General features: G+C 38.7%; 1 protein-coding gene across 3 annotated transcripts in view; it reads left to right on the top strand.

Annotated features, from left to right (window-relative positions):
* The window catches only part of TFRC (transferrin receptor), a 74,037-nt gene that overhangs the window by 51,517 nt on the left and 5,545 nt on the right, over positions 1-16,975 (top strand). For all 3 annotated transcript variants that reach the window (XM_029939520.1, XM_029939519.1, XM_029939521.1), the window contains 15 exons: positions 527-585; positions 1,147-1,357; positions 2,509-2,719; positions 3,890-4,039; positions 4,211-4,313; positions 5,832-5,945; positions 6,843-6,941; positions 7,309-7,448; positions 9,538-9,695; positions 10,474-10,593; positions 11,872-11,957; positions 12,531-12,594; positions 14,193-14,260; positions 15,563-15,621; positions 15,835-15,916. In XM_029939520.1, the coding sequence (XP_029795380.1) occupies positions 550-585; positions 1,147-1,357; positions 2,509-2,719; positions 3,890-4,039; positions 4,211-4,313; positions 5,832-5,945; positions 6,843-6,941; positions 7,309-7,448; positions 9,538-9,695; positions 10,474-10,593; positions 11,872-11,957; positions 12,531-12,594; positions 14,193-14,260; positions 15,563-15,621; positions 15,835-15,916 (1,701 nt within the window). In that variant the 5' untranslated portion in view covers positions 527-549. The remainder of the gene's footprint in view (positions 1-526; positions 586-1,146; positions 1,358-2,508; positions 2,720-3,889; positions 4,040-4,210; positions 4,314-5,831; positions 5,946-6,842; positions 6,942-7,308; positions 7,449-9,537; positions 9,696-10,473; positions 10,594-11,871; positions 11,958-12,530; positions 12,595-14,192; positions 14,261-15,562; positions 15,622-15,834; positions 15,917-16,975) is intronic.

Genomic DNA, 16,975 nt, shown 5'->3' with positions numbered 1-16,975 from the left:
TCTAGGTCTTAGAAGACTTCATTCTTTTTTTTTTTTTTTTAAGTAATCTCTATACCCAACATATGCCTTGAACTCACGACCCTGAGAGCAAGAGTCACATTACATGCTCTTCCAGCAGAGCTAGCCAGGTGCCCCAATACTAAATTCTTAAATTCCTCAGCACTAATCTCCTAAGAATAAGGGCATTCGTCTCCAAAAACAGAATAAATCATCATACTCTCCAAATCTAACATTATACAATACTATTATCCAGTGTATATAGTCTGTATTCAGATTTCTTATTTTTCCCAATAATATCCTTTGTAGTTTTCTGCACCCCACCCCTCCTCAATTCAGGATCTAATCAAGGATTATATTAAATTTGCTTTTCCTATGAACTAAATGTCTTTGTTAAAGACCCTTTCTGGGAAGGTGATAATATATTTAAGAGTAAATTTGATACATAATAATTTAGCATGGTAATGAAGACCCCTTATAACTGGCACAGTGGTATCTATTTCATATTAAATTTCTGTTTTAATACTAGGCTCTTCTGTGTGGCAGCTCAGAATGATGGATCAAGCCAGATCAGCATTCTCTACCTTGGTAAGATATTTTAAGTTTTATTATTCCTTGTCACCAGTTTGTGAGAATATGAAATATAGAATGACTCTCACCCAATAAGCATGGAATCATATTCAAAGCTATCATAAAATATTTGTTTATGTTGAAGTGGTGGTTTTGAGGTGTAACTGCTCCCCCAAAACAGAGGTATATTCAGTCTTGAGTGGCGTTAACTATGGGAAACCTTGTAAGAACTTACAGGGTGCTTCGGATGTGGTAGGAGGGGAACAGCCAAACTGATAAGATGAACTAAAAAAAGCTGATCAAAACTTACACGTATGTTGGTAGACCTGCGTAACAGAAACTCTGAATGGAAAGGCTGAATCGGATGAACCAGGCCTGGGTGTGATCTAGCCCATCTGCTAGTGACAGAACTGGGCCTCAGGAAGAATGTTGCTTTGAAAGAGGAACTTCTTTCTCGTTAAGAATATGTAGCAAGTCATAGTAATGGCCCAATACTAAGTATAGTACCTAACCAAACTTTTTGTAAATGTTCCTCTTCCCTTCTCTTTCATGATGCTTTCTCTTCTTTTCAAATCTCAGTTTGGTGGAGAACCGTTGTCCTATACCCGGTTTAGTCTGGCTCGGCAAGTAGATGGTGACAGCAGTCATGTGGAGATGAAGCTGGCTGCAGATGAAGAAGAAAATGTTGACAATAACGTGAGGGGTAATCATGCCAGCGTCACAAAACCAAGAAGATGTAATGGATTTATCTGCTACGGGACTATTGCTGTAATCCTCTTTTTCTTGATTGGTAAGAGTGGCTATTGAAAACTTAAATGTTCCTCGTGAACAACTCTAGGAAATCTGTTAATTCAGCCAAGCACACATTTATTTCGTACCTTTTTATGTGCCATTATGCTAGGCACCAGGAATACAATGATGACTAAGATTCTATGCCTGCCTTTGAGTTTGGCCTGGTGGGAGAAGAGAGGCATATGAATCATTTCATTGTAAGGTGCAAATGTTATACTAGAAATACACACAGGATGTCTGTAGCATAGAAATTTGGCCTAAGTATTCAAGGAAGGCTTCTGGGAAGAAAAGTTACTTATATTTTAAAAAGGTAACTATTGATGGACGCCTTGCTGGCTCAGTCAGTAGAGCATGTGACTCTTGATCTTGGGGTCAAGAGTTCAAGCCCCAGGTTGGGTATATAGAGATTACTTAAATAAGTTAATTAATTAATTAATTAAATTAAAAGGCAGGTATTTAAAAAAAGGTTATTATAAGTTGACTCTTGAACAACATGGACTAATTTATTTTGAGAGAGCAAGAGTGAGTGGGGGCAGGGCAGTGAGAGGTGAGAGAATCCCAAGCAGGCTTTCCACTGCCAGCGCAGAGCCCGATGCAGGGCTGGAACCCACGAACCATGAGATCATGACCTGAGCTGAAACCAAGAGTTGGATGCTTGACCTATTGGGCCACCCAGGTGCTCCTCAATAAATGTATTGGAAAAGTTTTTTGAGATTTATGGCAATTTAAAAAACTTGACAGACCAACCATGTAGTCTAGAAATACTGAAAAAGATAAGAAAAAGATAGGTATTATTGTAAGAATATGGGACATAACATATATAATATATGAAATATGGGTTAATCAACTCTTTATGTTACCATAAGGCTTCCAGTCAACAGTAGGTTATTAATAGTTATGTTTTTAGAGTCAAGAGATATATGCAGATTTTCTACTGTGTTGAGGGTATACACCCTGAACCCCTGCATTGTTCAAGAGTCAACTGTATGATTTATTAGATTTAATGGTTTAAAATATAAAAAACTGAAATTCATTTTTTACTTCCAAACTGCTTACAATTTGATTAAAACCACTATTTTCAAGGCTTAGCTGCAAATATAACAGTTCCTATAGGAATATATTGTCAGCTCTGAAACTTTTTATCCTTAGGATTTATGATTGGCTACTTGGGCTATTGTAAACGTGTAGAACCAGAATCTGAATGTGTGAGACCCGCAGGAACAGAGTCCCTGGGGATGGGGGGAACTGAACCCCCAGAAGCAGAAGAGTACTTTCCTGAAATACCTCGCTTATTTTGGTCGGACCTCAAAACAATGCTGTCTGAGAAACTGAGTAGCACAGACTTCGCCAGTGCCATCAAGTAAGCTTGGGCTACTTCACAATTTTGATCTCCATCCCTAACAAATACTAATTATCTGATTACTCAAAGCAGTGCAACAAAACAAACATGACAGTCTGGAGGACAGACGTCTTACAGTAGGGGAGACTTCCCAGGTTTCGCTGGCGGGTAAAGAATTCAAACGGTTGGATGGGGAAAAAGAACTTTTGTGAGGACACTCCTTTTTCTTTAAAAAAAAAATCAGAGGTCTTTGATCTTTTTTGTCATCTGGTTCTTTATAGCTTGTTGCCTGCTGTCACACTTTCTTTGCTTTGCATTTCATCTCAACCCCTTGGAAGTCACACCGAGCTTTGCTGCCGTCAGCAAGGGCAGCAGTGGCCTTTTTTATCCTTTAGATCAGGACTAGCTTGACTGCCTGACTTGATATAGAGACAGTCATGTCTCTAGTATTCTGTGATTTCTTCTGGTTCTCATTAATCCATATATACCCTTAGAAGTGTCCTTAAGCCTTCTGTCCTTCGATTTTGAAGGTGTTCCCTAGACACATACATAACCCTGTGTAAAGAATGCACTCATCGTTTACCTGTTTGCTGGCTTCCTGTAGAGATTCAGTAGTACAGTGATTCTCTTAGTCTTAGATGAAGAATGTTGGCATTTTTACTTCATCTAATGAATACTTTTGTGTATATCGTATACCAGGCATTATGGATAATGTGAGAGTGTAGTCTACCAAACAAAAATCAAATAACTAATATGATGTATATATTTACAGTGAGACATAGGAGATCAGAACAAGGAGTAGTTTTGCTTCAAAGGTGAAAATTAAAGCTGTATATCTTGAGTTCACCAACAGTAACACTTTGATTTTGCTTAAAACGTACTCATTTCCCCTAAGATTACCCTAAGCAAATCTATGTATTAAGATGGGGCTCTTGAGAGAGTACTATACATTGGATAAAGAGGTTTTCACAAGCTAAAGTGATAAATTCCTTTAGATATTGGGCAGAATTTTTTCTTCTTCTAAGTTTGTCTTTAGTCAAGACCCCAGAAATTTGGGGTCATAGTTAGTTTATCTTAGCTATGATGAATAGTATTGAGTTATGCTTTTAAAACAATTTTCTTGAGATTTGAGCTCATTGTTTATTTTAAATTAAATTTTAGTTCATTTAACAGTGACTTTTTTTCCACTAGGCGGCTGAATGAAGATTCATACATCCCTCGTGAGGCTGGATCTCAAAAAGATGAAAGCCTTGCTTTTTTCATTGAGAATAAATTCCGTGAACTTCAACTTAGCAAAGCCTGGCATGATGAACATTTTGTTAAGGTTCAAGTCAAAGGCAGGTATGTTGAAAGATGGTAAACTTATTTTATAGAGTAGCTATTTTTAGGTATGTTAATACAGCAAAGACTTTCAGAACAAAGAATTCAATCAAATGCTAAATGTATTAAAGCCATTTTTCCCCAAGGCTGTCCTTAGCTTCAGCTTCATTTTAACTTAATGTTTTTTGCCAGTGCTTCAAACTCAGTGACCATAACGGGCACGGACAGTGGCATTGTATACCAGGTGGAGAATCCAGAGGGCTACGTGGCGTATAGTAAGGCAGCGACAGTTACTGTAAGTAAGGCAAAAGGGTGCATGAGATGGTCTTCCCTGTTGAGGAGCTCAGAATCTCATTATTGTTACGTTTCTTAGGGATTTTGGTATAAATTTATTTGTAAAATGTAACTGACCATGAGATATTCTTGTTCTCAGCCGTCCTGTGCCACAGTGAAAGTAAAATCCTCAGTCTTCTTCCAGGACAACGGGGCCCTGCCTGAGCAATCCTACTGCTCTCTTCCTCTTCCAATCTGCTCCGGCCACTCCAGCCTCGCCAGTGTTCTATAACACTCAGATGCAGGCATGCTTCTACCTCAAGTTCTGTAAAACTCCCTTTTCCTTCTGCGGGCCCAGTCTTCCCCTGAATACCAGTATGGCCTGCCCCTCCTTTTGTGCAAGTCTTTTTTCCAGTGTTAATCTCCTTGGGAGGTCTTCCTTGATTAGCTTGTTAAAAGTGGCCTTCCTTCAATCACTTTCCTTTATCTGCTTTATTTTTCTTATTGGTACTTATACCCCTGACATTCCTCATTTGTTTCCACACTAGAATGAAAGCTACATGCAGGGCTAGGAGTTGGCTTCCTTACTGCTGTGTCGTAGAGCCTTGGACAGTGCCTGACACGTGGTGATGTTGGCTGAATGAATGTGTGTATCAGGATTCCACCTTATATGGGGACAGATACAAGTAACCATCTTGACTGGAGTACAGTCTTAGCTTGAATCTTTAATTTAGGCAAATATGGCCAAACTACTGCAGAAATTTAAAAAACAGCTAGATAGATCTGTCTAGAGTTTCCAGGTTAAAAAACAAGTGTATGTCAGGGATCTGTCTACTGGGTGCCCTTCAAGCCAGATGAAGTTTTGCCTGTGCTATATGACTTTCCCTGACTACCTACAACCTAGGGGTTTGGAGGTATTTTTTCTGTCAGAAACATTGAGGGTTTTAGTTCACCTGCAAGCTTTCTATATTTAGATTATTTGGTTGTCAGTGTTAGTTTATAGCCGTATTAATAGTTTAGGAATATTATAAGACATAAGCTTTTATAAACATCTAAAAATTGATCTATTCAAGGCACTTTATTGTAATAGACAGTATTTAACAATTTTCATACAGATTTCTAATCAGAACTTTCAGTTAAGACCTTTTTCTATGTATGCCCTCAATTACCCAGCATTCAAGTGTTAAGAACGTTTGTGTTTGGTGCAGCCAGGCTTGCCTACAGTATTTATGTTGGTATATGTCTCTTTGTTTTTCCATATCCTGTTAACCTTTACCTCCTCCCAAAACATTGGAAACAATGTAAAAGAGATTAAATGTCAAGAGATGATGATGCAAGACGTGACTATAGGAGGCCAGAAGTCTTGATTCACTCCTGATAACTGACTAGTTTGACTAGAATTCTCTTATATCCTTTTAGGCTTTGGCTTCCTTTTATTGTCTCTGTTTTCTCTATTGGTTTGATCTCTAGCCATCCTGTCTCAGACTCTGTGGCTGTTCTAATACCATAATGTTCATTAAATCTAATGTCTTTATTCTAGGGTAGACTGGTCCACGCTAATTTTGGCACTAAGAAAGACTTTGAGAATTTAAAGTCTCCTGTGAATGGATCTTTAGTGATTGTGAGAGCAGGGAAAATCACTTTTGCTGAAAAGGTGAGTATAAGTTATTAAATAACACTGGTATCATACTATTCTTCTTTTACGCGATATTATCTTTTTTTCACATTCTGGAAACCATCAGTCTTAAACTATTTACCTAATAATATGCTTGAATATATTTTTTATTTACTTATTTATTTCTTAATGTTTATTTTTGAGAGAGAGCACGTGCGAGCGAGGGAGCTTGAGTGGGGGAGGGGCAGGAAGCGAGGGAGACACAGAACCAGAAGCAGGCTCCAGGTCTGAGCTGTCAGCACAGAGCTTGATGCAGAGCTCGAACTCACAGACTGGGAGATCGTGACCTGAGCCGACGTTGGATGCTTAATTAACCCACCCAGACACCTCTAAACTTGAATTTATTTAAGTATTCAACAAATCTAATAAGTTCCAATGATCTAAACCATAGGATACTTCCAGAACTATGGCATAGCCACTTGGAGTATTCTGTAGTCATTGTCTTTTAGTGAAAGTGAAGTACCCAGAAATGCTTAAGTGAAAGCAGTTTAAATTTAAAATAACAATAGTCTGTTGTTATCCAGAATTGTTATTGTTAAATTAAGGTGCTTTAGATAACCACATTTTATGTATATATAGAATTCAGTTATAAACCATGGTTTTTGAAAAAGAAAATTAAAAGTCAGACCTAGAAAAGTGCCTAGAATGGAACATACTAAAAGATGGGTTTTTATTGTTTCTCTTATCTTTGAAACTCTCTTAATAATGAGTTAGTTACAGGAAATATTTTTTCTCAACATGTGAGCTATTTGCAACATTTGGGAGTTTCAGTGCAGTGCTCTGTAACCTGTTGTGGTTTAGCATAAAGCCCAAAGTGTAGTCTTCTAACTTTGTGATTCCGTCTTCATTTTCTGACCTTCACATGTTTTTCTTTAGGTTGCAAATGCTGAAAACTTCAATGCAATTGGTGTCTTGATATACATGGACCGGGCTAAATTTCCCATTGTTAATGCAGAGACTCCATTCTTTGGACATGTGAGTTTTTCCTACATAAATGAGTTTTTGGGTTCTACAAATTGTTGCTGAATTCCATCTGCATTAGTAGATGTATAACTTGCCTTCCTTATTAAATACTCCTTTTTTTTTCCTGGGAGGGTCTTAGCAGTAACAAGAAGTGGATTATGGGACTCTGAGACCGAGTTGTTACTGCTAACATTACCTTTTCAACAGTGTCTTGAATCGAGCTTTGGCATATGCCATTGCCCTGTAAAAACGAGTCACATATTTTAGAGCCACTCAGACCTTCACGCTTTGAGTTGCTATACCCTCATGCTGAATTTTAATCTTGTAAGGATTTCTTGAGTAACTGTCTGACAGAGCACATTACTCCTTTGCTCACTAGGCTCATCTGGGAACAGGGGACCCGTATACACCTGGATTCCCTTCTTTCAATCACACTCAGTTTCCACCATCTCAGTCATCAGGATTGCCCAATATACCTGTCCAAACAATCTCCAGAGCCGCTGCAGAAAAGTTGTTTAGGTAAGTTCGTACTTGAAAATTGTCTTATTTGAAAACTGGTTTTATGAGTAGAAAGGAATAATAATCTGTTCAAGTTAATTTGATAACATTAATTTTTTAATTGTTTTCAAGTAATTTTGTTTTTGAGAGAGAATGTGCACGAGCAGGGGAGGGGCAGAGAGGGAGGGAGAGATAGAGAATCCCAAGCAGGCTCCAACCTGTCAGCACAGACCCCTATGTGTGAGATCATGACCTGAGCCAAAATCAAGAGTCAGATGCTTAAGAGGTGCCCTGATTTGATAACATTTTTGATACTTGGCTATAGTTTTCCATATGTGGCATCTCGTGGGGTGGCTAGTTCTTACCTCTGTATAAACATGAATTTGTTCCTCCATAAAGTGATATTAATAATTAGACATTGGATTTATAAACTCAGTGAGTCCTTGTTCAGTTTACCCAGCGAATTCCTTGTGTACTATTCCTGGCACAGCTTCTGCTTGAGGACTTCTGAGGTAAAGCACTTTGTTGCCCTTGGCAACCCATTCAGGTATTGGAAAAGATCTTTTAGAATTCATGTTGAACTGAAATCTTATTCCCTGTAATATGCATTAGTTCTAAATTTTCTTCTTCTTAGCAACAACAATTCAAGTTTTCTTGTCTATGATGGAATATCTATCTTCAGTGTTCATGACAGTTTCTAGATGCTTCACAGTCATTATTAGCCCTGGGTATCCTCCCTAATCTGTTAGTATCCATCTTTAAAAATAGAACCCTGTCTGATTAGAGTACATGTCATTAGTTTTTATCTTGATCTAGATTTATTTCCCACCTGGTATTGGTAGAGAATGTAGATCTAGTCTCAGACACTTAGGTGAGCATTTATTTGGTGTATGATGTAGAACAAGGTACTCAAAATCACTGATCATGTTTCTTTCACTTAATTAGATAGCTAAAATATATTCTACTTATAGGATGACTGATTTCAAATGAAGAGCATCTACATGTAAGGACATGTGTAACACCATGTGACTATTAACCATGCTATTTATGAGCATTTTTTAAAGTTTATTTGTTTATTTAGAAAGTAGTGCTCATGTCGGGGGGAGGGGCAGAGAGAGAGGGAGAGAGAGATTCCCAAGTGGGCTCCTTGCTGTTAGCGCAGAGGCCAACTTGGGGCTCGATCCCATGAACGATGAGATCATGACCTGGGCAGAGATCAAGAGGTGGACTCTTAACCCAGTGAGCCACCCAGGCGCCCCGTGAGGCATTTTAAAAATGGCGATTTTTATTGACATATACCAAACTTTGAACCAGATCATTCTTAACCACTACTTACAAGTCTTCCCTAACCTGTGAAGCCAGCTTCCTGTCTTATCCTTGTGTGATGTGGGGTAATAGTGTTTTGACATTTATGTAAACAGAGCAGTCATTGTTTGGGTAACATGAGGAATTAGATGGGAAGATATCTATCAGCAGCATGAAAATCTTCTTTTATAATTACGATGAAAATGTATACTAGTTAGAGAGTGAGGAAACACGGGATATACTCTTGGGCTTTTATGTAAAAACTTCATTCTGAGTCCATCTTGGTATCTACTTCAAATGTAAATGATCACTGTGTCTCTGGCAGAAAGGCACATTTCACATGAGGATAGGTAGAGAAATTTTTTTAAACCATTGTTTAAAACTCGGAGGTAATTGAGGATTTTCAAATGATTGCCTACAGATCAGAATAAGACACAAATATTTAGCCACCAAGGAGTAAATTTTGTATATATATATTTTTTAATAATGTTTATTTATTTTTGAGAGAGAGAGTGCGATTAGGGGAGGGGCAGAGAGAGAGGAAGACACAGAATCTGAAGCAGGCTCCAGGCTCTGACCTGTCAGCACAGAGCCTGATGCGGGGCTTGAACCCACAAACTGTGAGATCATGACCTGAGCTGAAGTCAGACACCTAACTGACTGAGCCGTCCCAGCTCCCCTGTATACGTTTTCTTTATATGTCCTCTTAGCCAAAAACTGCGCTGGACAGTAAGGAAGACTGAATTGTTAAACCTGAGGGAAGTCGTAATAACTCAGAACTCTCATGTCTGTTTTCCACTTCTAGATATATGGAAGGAGACTGTCCTTCTGCTTGGGAAACAGATTCCTCCTGCAGGCTGGAAACCTCACCAAACTGGAATGTGAAGCTCACTGTGAACAATGTGCTGAAAGAGATGAGAATTTTTAACATGTTTGGCGTTATTAAAGGTTTTGAAGAACCTGGTAAAGACCCTTGGTTGTTTTTTTCCCCCTTTTGTTTTGAGTTTGTTTCTGTTTTCCTGGTCCAAAGAATGTAGCCAGAAGAGAGAGTGCAGGACGGCTGGCTTTGGTTTGGTTTTATGGAGTACTCTGGTCTGTCCTACAGGGAACTGTTTAAGTTGTCAGTTTTATTGGGAGGTAATAAGGCCTTAGGAAATTAACTGGTCAAAAACTGACCGTTATGACTAGAGAATCTCTTTTAAGTTATTGAATAGATCATCAGTAAGCAAACTACTTCTTAAGGGGGCGGATAATAAACATTTTACAGGATATACAGTCTCTATTGCAGCTATGTACTTAACTCTGATGTTGAAGCATGAAAAAAGCTGTAAACAACACATAATGAGTAGGCAGGTAGGAGTGGTTTATTGATCCTTGGAATATGCAGTCTGTCTATTCAAGTAGAATCTAACAGTCCTATCATTTAATGAGGAAAGCCCTTGGACTTCGGTTGCTTCTTAAACAATTAAGTAGTACAAATTAGTAGTCGATAAGTAAACTTATTGGGTAATGTGGAAAAAGTAGCAATACTAACAAGGAAAAAGAGATTAGTATTGTCATGTGAATTTTTAATTTCTGGAGTCTTAAGTCAGCTATGAAGTAAGGTTCTCTTATCCTTAATGCATATATTGCATTTTTACCCTTCTTATGAACATCCTTATGCTAGAGTTCAAAGTTCAATATTAAAAACAGTTTAAACACTGTATAATTTTTCTTTCTTCTTCTTCTTTTTTTTTTGAAGATCGCTATGTTGTAGTAGGGGCTCAGAGGGATGCCTGGGGTCCTGGAGCTGCAAAATCTAGCGTAGGAACAGCTCTTCTCTTGGAACTTGCACGGATACTCTCTGATATGGTCTTAAAAGGTAGAGTACAGTTTTGAGAACTTGAATATCTATTTGCTCTATATAGTTCTAAATATTATATGCTTTCTCACTTTTGCCCATATTATCGTGGTTCACTTGTGCTGGACTCTTGAGTTTTAAGTACAAAAGCAGATCAACAGCTTTCCATGCAGTGTCTTCTTTGCACTGAGAATCAGCTTCATTGAGACACTCAAAAAGTGTTGTACTGGATCCTAGTTCTTATTTTGACATATTCAGAATGATATGGCAAATCTACCATGGTCCTTAAGGAATCTATTTTAAAGCAAGCAGTGGCAGACTTCTATACTAGTTTCTGTAATTTTGTTTTAAAATTATAATATGTAACCTGATGTGTTGTATTTATGGATATGATACTGGATATGTTTTTATATATTTAAAATACATAAACACTTTCAAGCCTTTCTCCCTTGGTACTTGCCACTCATCTACACACACCCACACAACATGTAAAACCCTATCATATTCTTGAATCTTGGTGCCATGGGGTAAATTGCAGTGCTCATTAACTTTTATGCATAAGTACATAAAACAGAAAAGTGCTACCCAGAAAGGGGGAGGGGAGGAGGGGAGCTATCATTAATGTAATTTCTCTGAAAACTTTTTTAACACTTAAGTCTGTAAATATTTGGGGTGCCTGGGTGGCTCAGTCGGTTCAGCATCTGACTTCAGCTCAGGTTATGATCTCACAGTTTGTGGGTTCGAGCCCTGCATTAGGCTCTGTGCTGACAGCTCAGAGCCTGGAGCCTGCTTCAGACTCTGTGTCTCCCTTTCTCTGTGCCCTTCCTCTGCGCACGCTCTCTCTCTCTCAAAAATAAATAAACATTAAAATTATTTTTAAATCTGTAAATATTTATTCTGTTTCATAACAGTTGTTTGTAAAATAACCCAGTGTTTTCAGTGACTGCCTTCTATGCAGATTCTTTTCAGACACACATTGTAATTACCCTGGGATTTCAAATATCTCTTGGTGTAGAACTTAAGGGACTCAAAGAATGGAGTTGAAACAAAAGTGACTTCCTATGAAAACTGGTCCCTACCACGTATTTGAAATCTTACCTGCAAATGTTCTCTTCTCCTTTCTTTGTAGATGACCTTTAAATTTTATTTTTATTCTTTTTGTTCTTTCACCTGGGGCCTCAAAAGGGAAAAATATTTTTGAATCTGCTGTCTTGAATTAGAAATTTCTGATTTCATCTTAAGTCAGTTGCCTACCTATAACTTTTCCCAAGATAAAACTAATTTGTTGCTATCTTTCAGGTGGCTTTAAACCCAGCAGAAGCATTGTCTTTGCCAGCTGGAGTGCTGGGGACTTCGGAGCTGTTGGTGCCACTGAATGGCTCGAGGTATTATCTGCACATCGCCCGTAGCCAGAATGGGCACTGGCACTTGCCTTTGGCTTCATTTGTCCTACAGAAACCAGGCTCTTTTAGATTTGATTACACTTGATCCTGAACAAGACAGGTTTGAACTGCACCGTTCCACTTATATGTGGATTTTTTAAAGAAATAAATACAGAATAGTCCTTAAAAAAAAAGCATAGTAATGGCCCTCTAAATGCATTTTTCGTTATGATTTTCTTAACATGTTCTCTAGGTTACTTCATTGTAAGAGTACAATATTTAATACATATACAAAATATGTGTTAACTGTGTTATTGGTAAAGCTTCTGGTCACCAAGGAACTATTACTAGTTCATTTCTGGGAGATTAGAAGTTACATGTGGATTTCCAACTGCGTAGTTGGGGTGGTCAGCATCCCTAACCTTCCACATTAGGGAAGTCAACTGTATATCATTTTTGCCTTTGTATATTTAGTGTCAGTACACTCTAAATTTAAAAAGAAGTCCCTAATAATAGCTACTCTGTGTGACAGATTAATACATATTAGTACATTTAGTGTTTTTCCTTCTCTTCTAGGGATATCTTTCCTCCTTACATTTAAAGGCTTTCACTTACATTAATCTGGATAAAGTTGTTCTTGGTAAGTACCCTTTTCATCAGCTGTTAATGAATTTAGATAAAGTACTTACAAAACAGGAGAAAGCTGGGGCACCTGGATGGCTCAGTGGGTTAAGCATCTGACTCTTGATTTCGGCTCAGGTCATGATCTCATGGTCTCTGAGTTCAAGCCCCCAAGTCAGGCCCTGTGCTGGCTGTGCAGAGCCTGCTTGAGATTATCTCCCTCTGCCCTTCCCCCTGTTTGTGAGCTTGCTTTGTCTCTCTCTCTCTCAAAAAAAAAACCAAAACCAACAAACAAAAAAAAAAGAAGAAAGCTTTCTAAAGCAACACTTGTTTTCTTTACAATTCACATTGTCCATTCCCTGATCAAAAGACTGATTTAGCTTTCTCATAGTAGTTCATTAAGTTAGAGAATAGGTGCAGATTGCCTTGTCTAATGCAGTTGTTCTCAGTGTGGTCCTCAGTCAGTGGTATTGAGATCACTTGGGAACTGTTAGCAGTAAATTTCAGGCCCTATCAGAGAGCTTTCCACTTAGAAACTGGAGCATACATCCAGCAGACTATGTTTTATTTTTTATTTTTATTTAATTATTTTTTAATGTTTTTTATTTATTTTTGAGAGACAGAGAGAGATAGCGCGAGCAGGGGAGGGTCAGAGAGAGGGAGATACAGAATCCGAAGCAGGCTCCAGGCTCTGAGTGGTCAGCACAGAGCCCAATGCAGGGCTTGAACCCACGAACCGTGAGATTGACCTGAGCTGAAGTCGGATGCTTAACCGACTGAGCCGCCCAGGCGCCGCAAGACTATGTTTTAATAAGCACTCCAGGTGATTCTGATACACTAACGTCTGAGAATCACTGGTGTGGACTATATTTTAGACCAGAGGGGACTAAACCGTACAATGTAGAGTGATACTTCTAGAGACTAATTCACATCTTGATAGATTATGGTATCACAAATAGAAATACCAGATAAACTTCTAAAAGAGTTTGAATGTACAGATGTAGCCAGTGGATGAACTGAGACTAGTAGAATATATCATTTGAAAGAAAAAGAAAGGAATTAAAATTGAACTAAATCTAGGGGGACCTGGGTAGCTCCGTCTTGATTTCAGTTCAGGTCATGGTCTCCTGGTTCATGGGATTGAGCCCCGTGTCAGGCCGTCAGTGCTATCAGCTTGGGGCCTGCTTGGAATTCCATCTTCCTCTCTCTGCCCCTGCCATGGTCATGCGTGCATATGCATGCAATCTCTCTCAAACATTTTTAAAAAAATTGAACTAAACCTTTATTAGATTAGCTGTCACTGCCATCTTACAGCAGAACGTGTAGAATATAGCAAGAGTAGCTAGCAGAAGACTGCCCTGAGATAGGTGAACTGGAAAAGGACCAACAAACAAAGCATTAACATTAACATATGCAAACTCAGTCCAGTGAGTTAGCACTTACTAAAGAACTTGACTCTTAAATCACTTTTTTGTCTACTTTTTTAAGGGTATAGTCGTATGTGCCCCGATCTAGGTTATTGTCTTCCTCTTTTGTCGAGTACTTTTAGTTGTAGAAGTAGCCATGTAAAAATCACTTGACTAGAAAAGGAGCAATGTTCAAATAATCTCTTTGCAGGTACCAACAGCTTCAAGGTTTCTGCCAGCCCACTGTTGTATTCGCTTATTGAGAAGATAATGAAAGATGTGAGTGTATACCTAATTACAAAATCTATAACTTAACTTATTTCATCTATTTTACCTTAAGTGAAAAGCATTGATGTTTAAACCATCATCATAAGTAACCAAGTACAGGAATTTAGAATAAATTCTACAGCAGCGTTATTTAAGTCATGATGTTAGCTTATTTGCCTTCAGTCTGTTGAACCATGTGAGGTGAGGGTAATCTACTTGTTCACTCTCAGTAAACAAGGTGAGGGAATGCAGGGAAGGGCTCTGATCTCAAACAATATGTAGTCTATTTAGGAATATTGCAGAATTTTCTGAGGCTTAAAGTGTATTGGAGGTGCCCGCTGGGGGCTGTCTATAGAGTCAGAACAGTAAGGAAGCTTTAAATGAACTAGAGGGATACCTAACCGGCTCAGTTGGTAGAGAGTGTGACCCTTGATCTCGGGGTTGTGACTTCAAGCCTCATGTTGGGTGTAGACATTGCTTAAAAATAAAGTCTTTAAAAAAAATTAAAAATATGGGGTGCCTGGGTGGCTCAGTTGGTTAAGCGTCCAACTTCAGCTCAGGTCATGATCTCACAGTTTGCAAGTTTGAACCCCGTGTCAGGCTCTGCTGATAGCTCAGAGCCTAGAGCCTGCTTTGGATTCGGTGTCTCCCTCTCTCTCTGCCCCTCTCCCACTCAAGCTTTGTCTCTCTCTTTCTCAAAAAATAAACATTTAAAAACATTTATGAAAGTAAATGAACTAATACTAATACTTAAATAAGAAGGCCAGATGAAATATTCACCGGGTAAAGACAAACAGGTGAATGGCCATAGTTTTGCAATAAGGAGGAGTAAGAAGTTGACTGATGGGTTTAGAGACCATATATTGGAATGATTAAAGATGGAGGAAACAAGGGTCAGAGAACTTGGCCTTGATCCTATGGGAAATTAGGAATTGCTATAGAGTTTTCAGCAAGGCAGGAATGTGTTTGCAGGTTAGGTTGCAATAGTATAAAATGTGCTAGAAGGGAAAAGCCAGAAATAAGACAGGCACCATGAAGGCTAGAAATAGAAAGGGCTTTTAAAACTGTGGCTAAGCCACCTTTAAAATGGTTAAAAGAGGAAAACATTTTTTCTCTCACTGTAACTAAAGGCATGAGCCTAGTAGGGATAACTTTAGAGATTGGAGATTCTTTTAGCTGTCTTAAATTTTTTTCAAGAAGATACAATAAAAAATTTTCATAACTGTTTACAGATCTAAGTATGTTTGTGACTGGCCTGAATGACTGTGTTCAGAAAGATTCATTTTAGTGGCAAATTAATTTTTCCTTTTACAGGTGAAACACCCAGTTACTGGGCAGTCTCTTTATCGGGATAGCAATTGGATCAACAAAGTGTAAGTTGAGAAAAGTGAATGAATAACTAACAGGGAAGCAGAATCATCCATCTCTCCTATGTTAAGTGGAGACCTAAACCTAACCTTGCAGTGAGCTTACCACCTATACTCAGAGTCAATTTAAGGATTTATTTGGGGATAGGGGGTAGGGTTGCATGGCAGCACAGGCTGATCTTTAGAAAACCTAGAGACATATTCTTGCTTTCCTTGCAGTGAGAAATTTTCTTTGGATAATGCTGCTTTCCCTTTCCTTGCGTATTCTGGAATCCCAGCAGTTTCTTTCTGTTTTTGTGAGGTAAGTCTGAAGACCTCTCAAGTTATATCTTAGTTCTTCTTTATCAGTTTTGCGACCAAATTTCCTGAAGTGCTTGAAATGTTGTCAGAAGTTATACATCTGCAGTTATTACATGCTCCCTTATTACCAGTCTTCATGTGGAATTGTTTTAGCTTAATTAGCACTGGAATTTACTGGCTAACTCATCTTCACTTAGGTATGATGAGTTTTAATAACAAGGCTACCTACTGGACAGTGCACCGATAGAATATTTCCACCAAACAGAAAGTTCAGCTGTACTTTGCTGTTCTTGATACCTGTTGAAATATGGTTCTAGATGTTTGTCCAAAGATGCTAATCTCCTAAACTAGATACAAGGTTATGAGACAGAACTTTGAACTGACCAAGTTGTAGGAAAGCAAGATTGGCTTGTTTCGGGAGTCATTCAGAAGGCCCTAAAGGCCACAATGAGTAAATAAAATGATGGCTTCTGTGCTGAAGCTGGAGAGCCAGCGCTGTAGTTGGCTCTCTAAGCAGTGAAGAGATCCTAGCGTTAGTGTAGGAGGTCAGGGCACAGGCTGTTGACTTTGGCATCAAATTATTGATCCCGCGGAGGCCAGGTCCTCACAAGACTTTTATCACTGGGTGTTTGGGCCTGGATCTACGGGAAAGGTCTGGAGTGAGGGAGTGATGTAGATCTGGATTTGGAAATAAACCTGGCTGGAACTCCCTTGACTTTCTGCTAGAGCAGCAGTACGGCCGGCACTGAAACAGCTGCTCACAGTATCTGGTTAGGGCATTAGGAACAACTGCAGGTCAGGTCCTGTGGTTGTGGACATTTATGGATCATTTCTTTTGACCTCGAGAAGGTTTCTTAAAAACTTCTTCTTAGATGTCAGAAACCTAGCAGGTGATACAGAAGTGTAGAGTCTGAAAGTAAATAATTGAGGTCACATCAAAGGTGAAATTGTCACCAAGGACAATGGTAGGGAATAGAGGTGAGGAAGTAGTTACTTAAATTGTCTAATGAAGGTGGAGAGAAGTTGTTGTGAGTGTCAGACATTTTTGTTAGAAGGGTAA

This window comes from Suricata suricatta, chromosome 5, assembly GCF_006229205.1.
Source record: "Suricata suricatta isolate VVHF042 chromosome 5, meerkat_22Aug2017_6uvM2_HiC, whole genome shotgun sequence".
Lineage (NCBI taxonomy): Eukaryota > Metazoa > Chordata > Mammalia > Carnivora > Herpestidae > Suricata > Suricata suricatta.
Note: the sequence above shows the minus strand (reverse complement) of the source record. Positions and strands in the feature narration are given on the sequence as shown.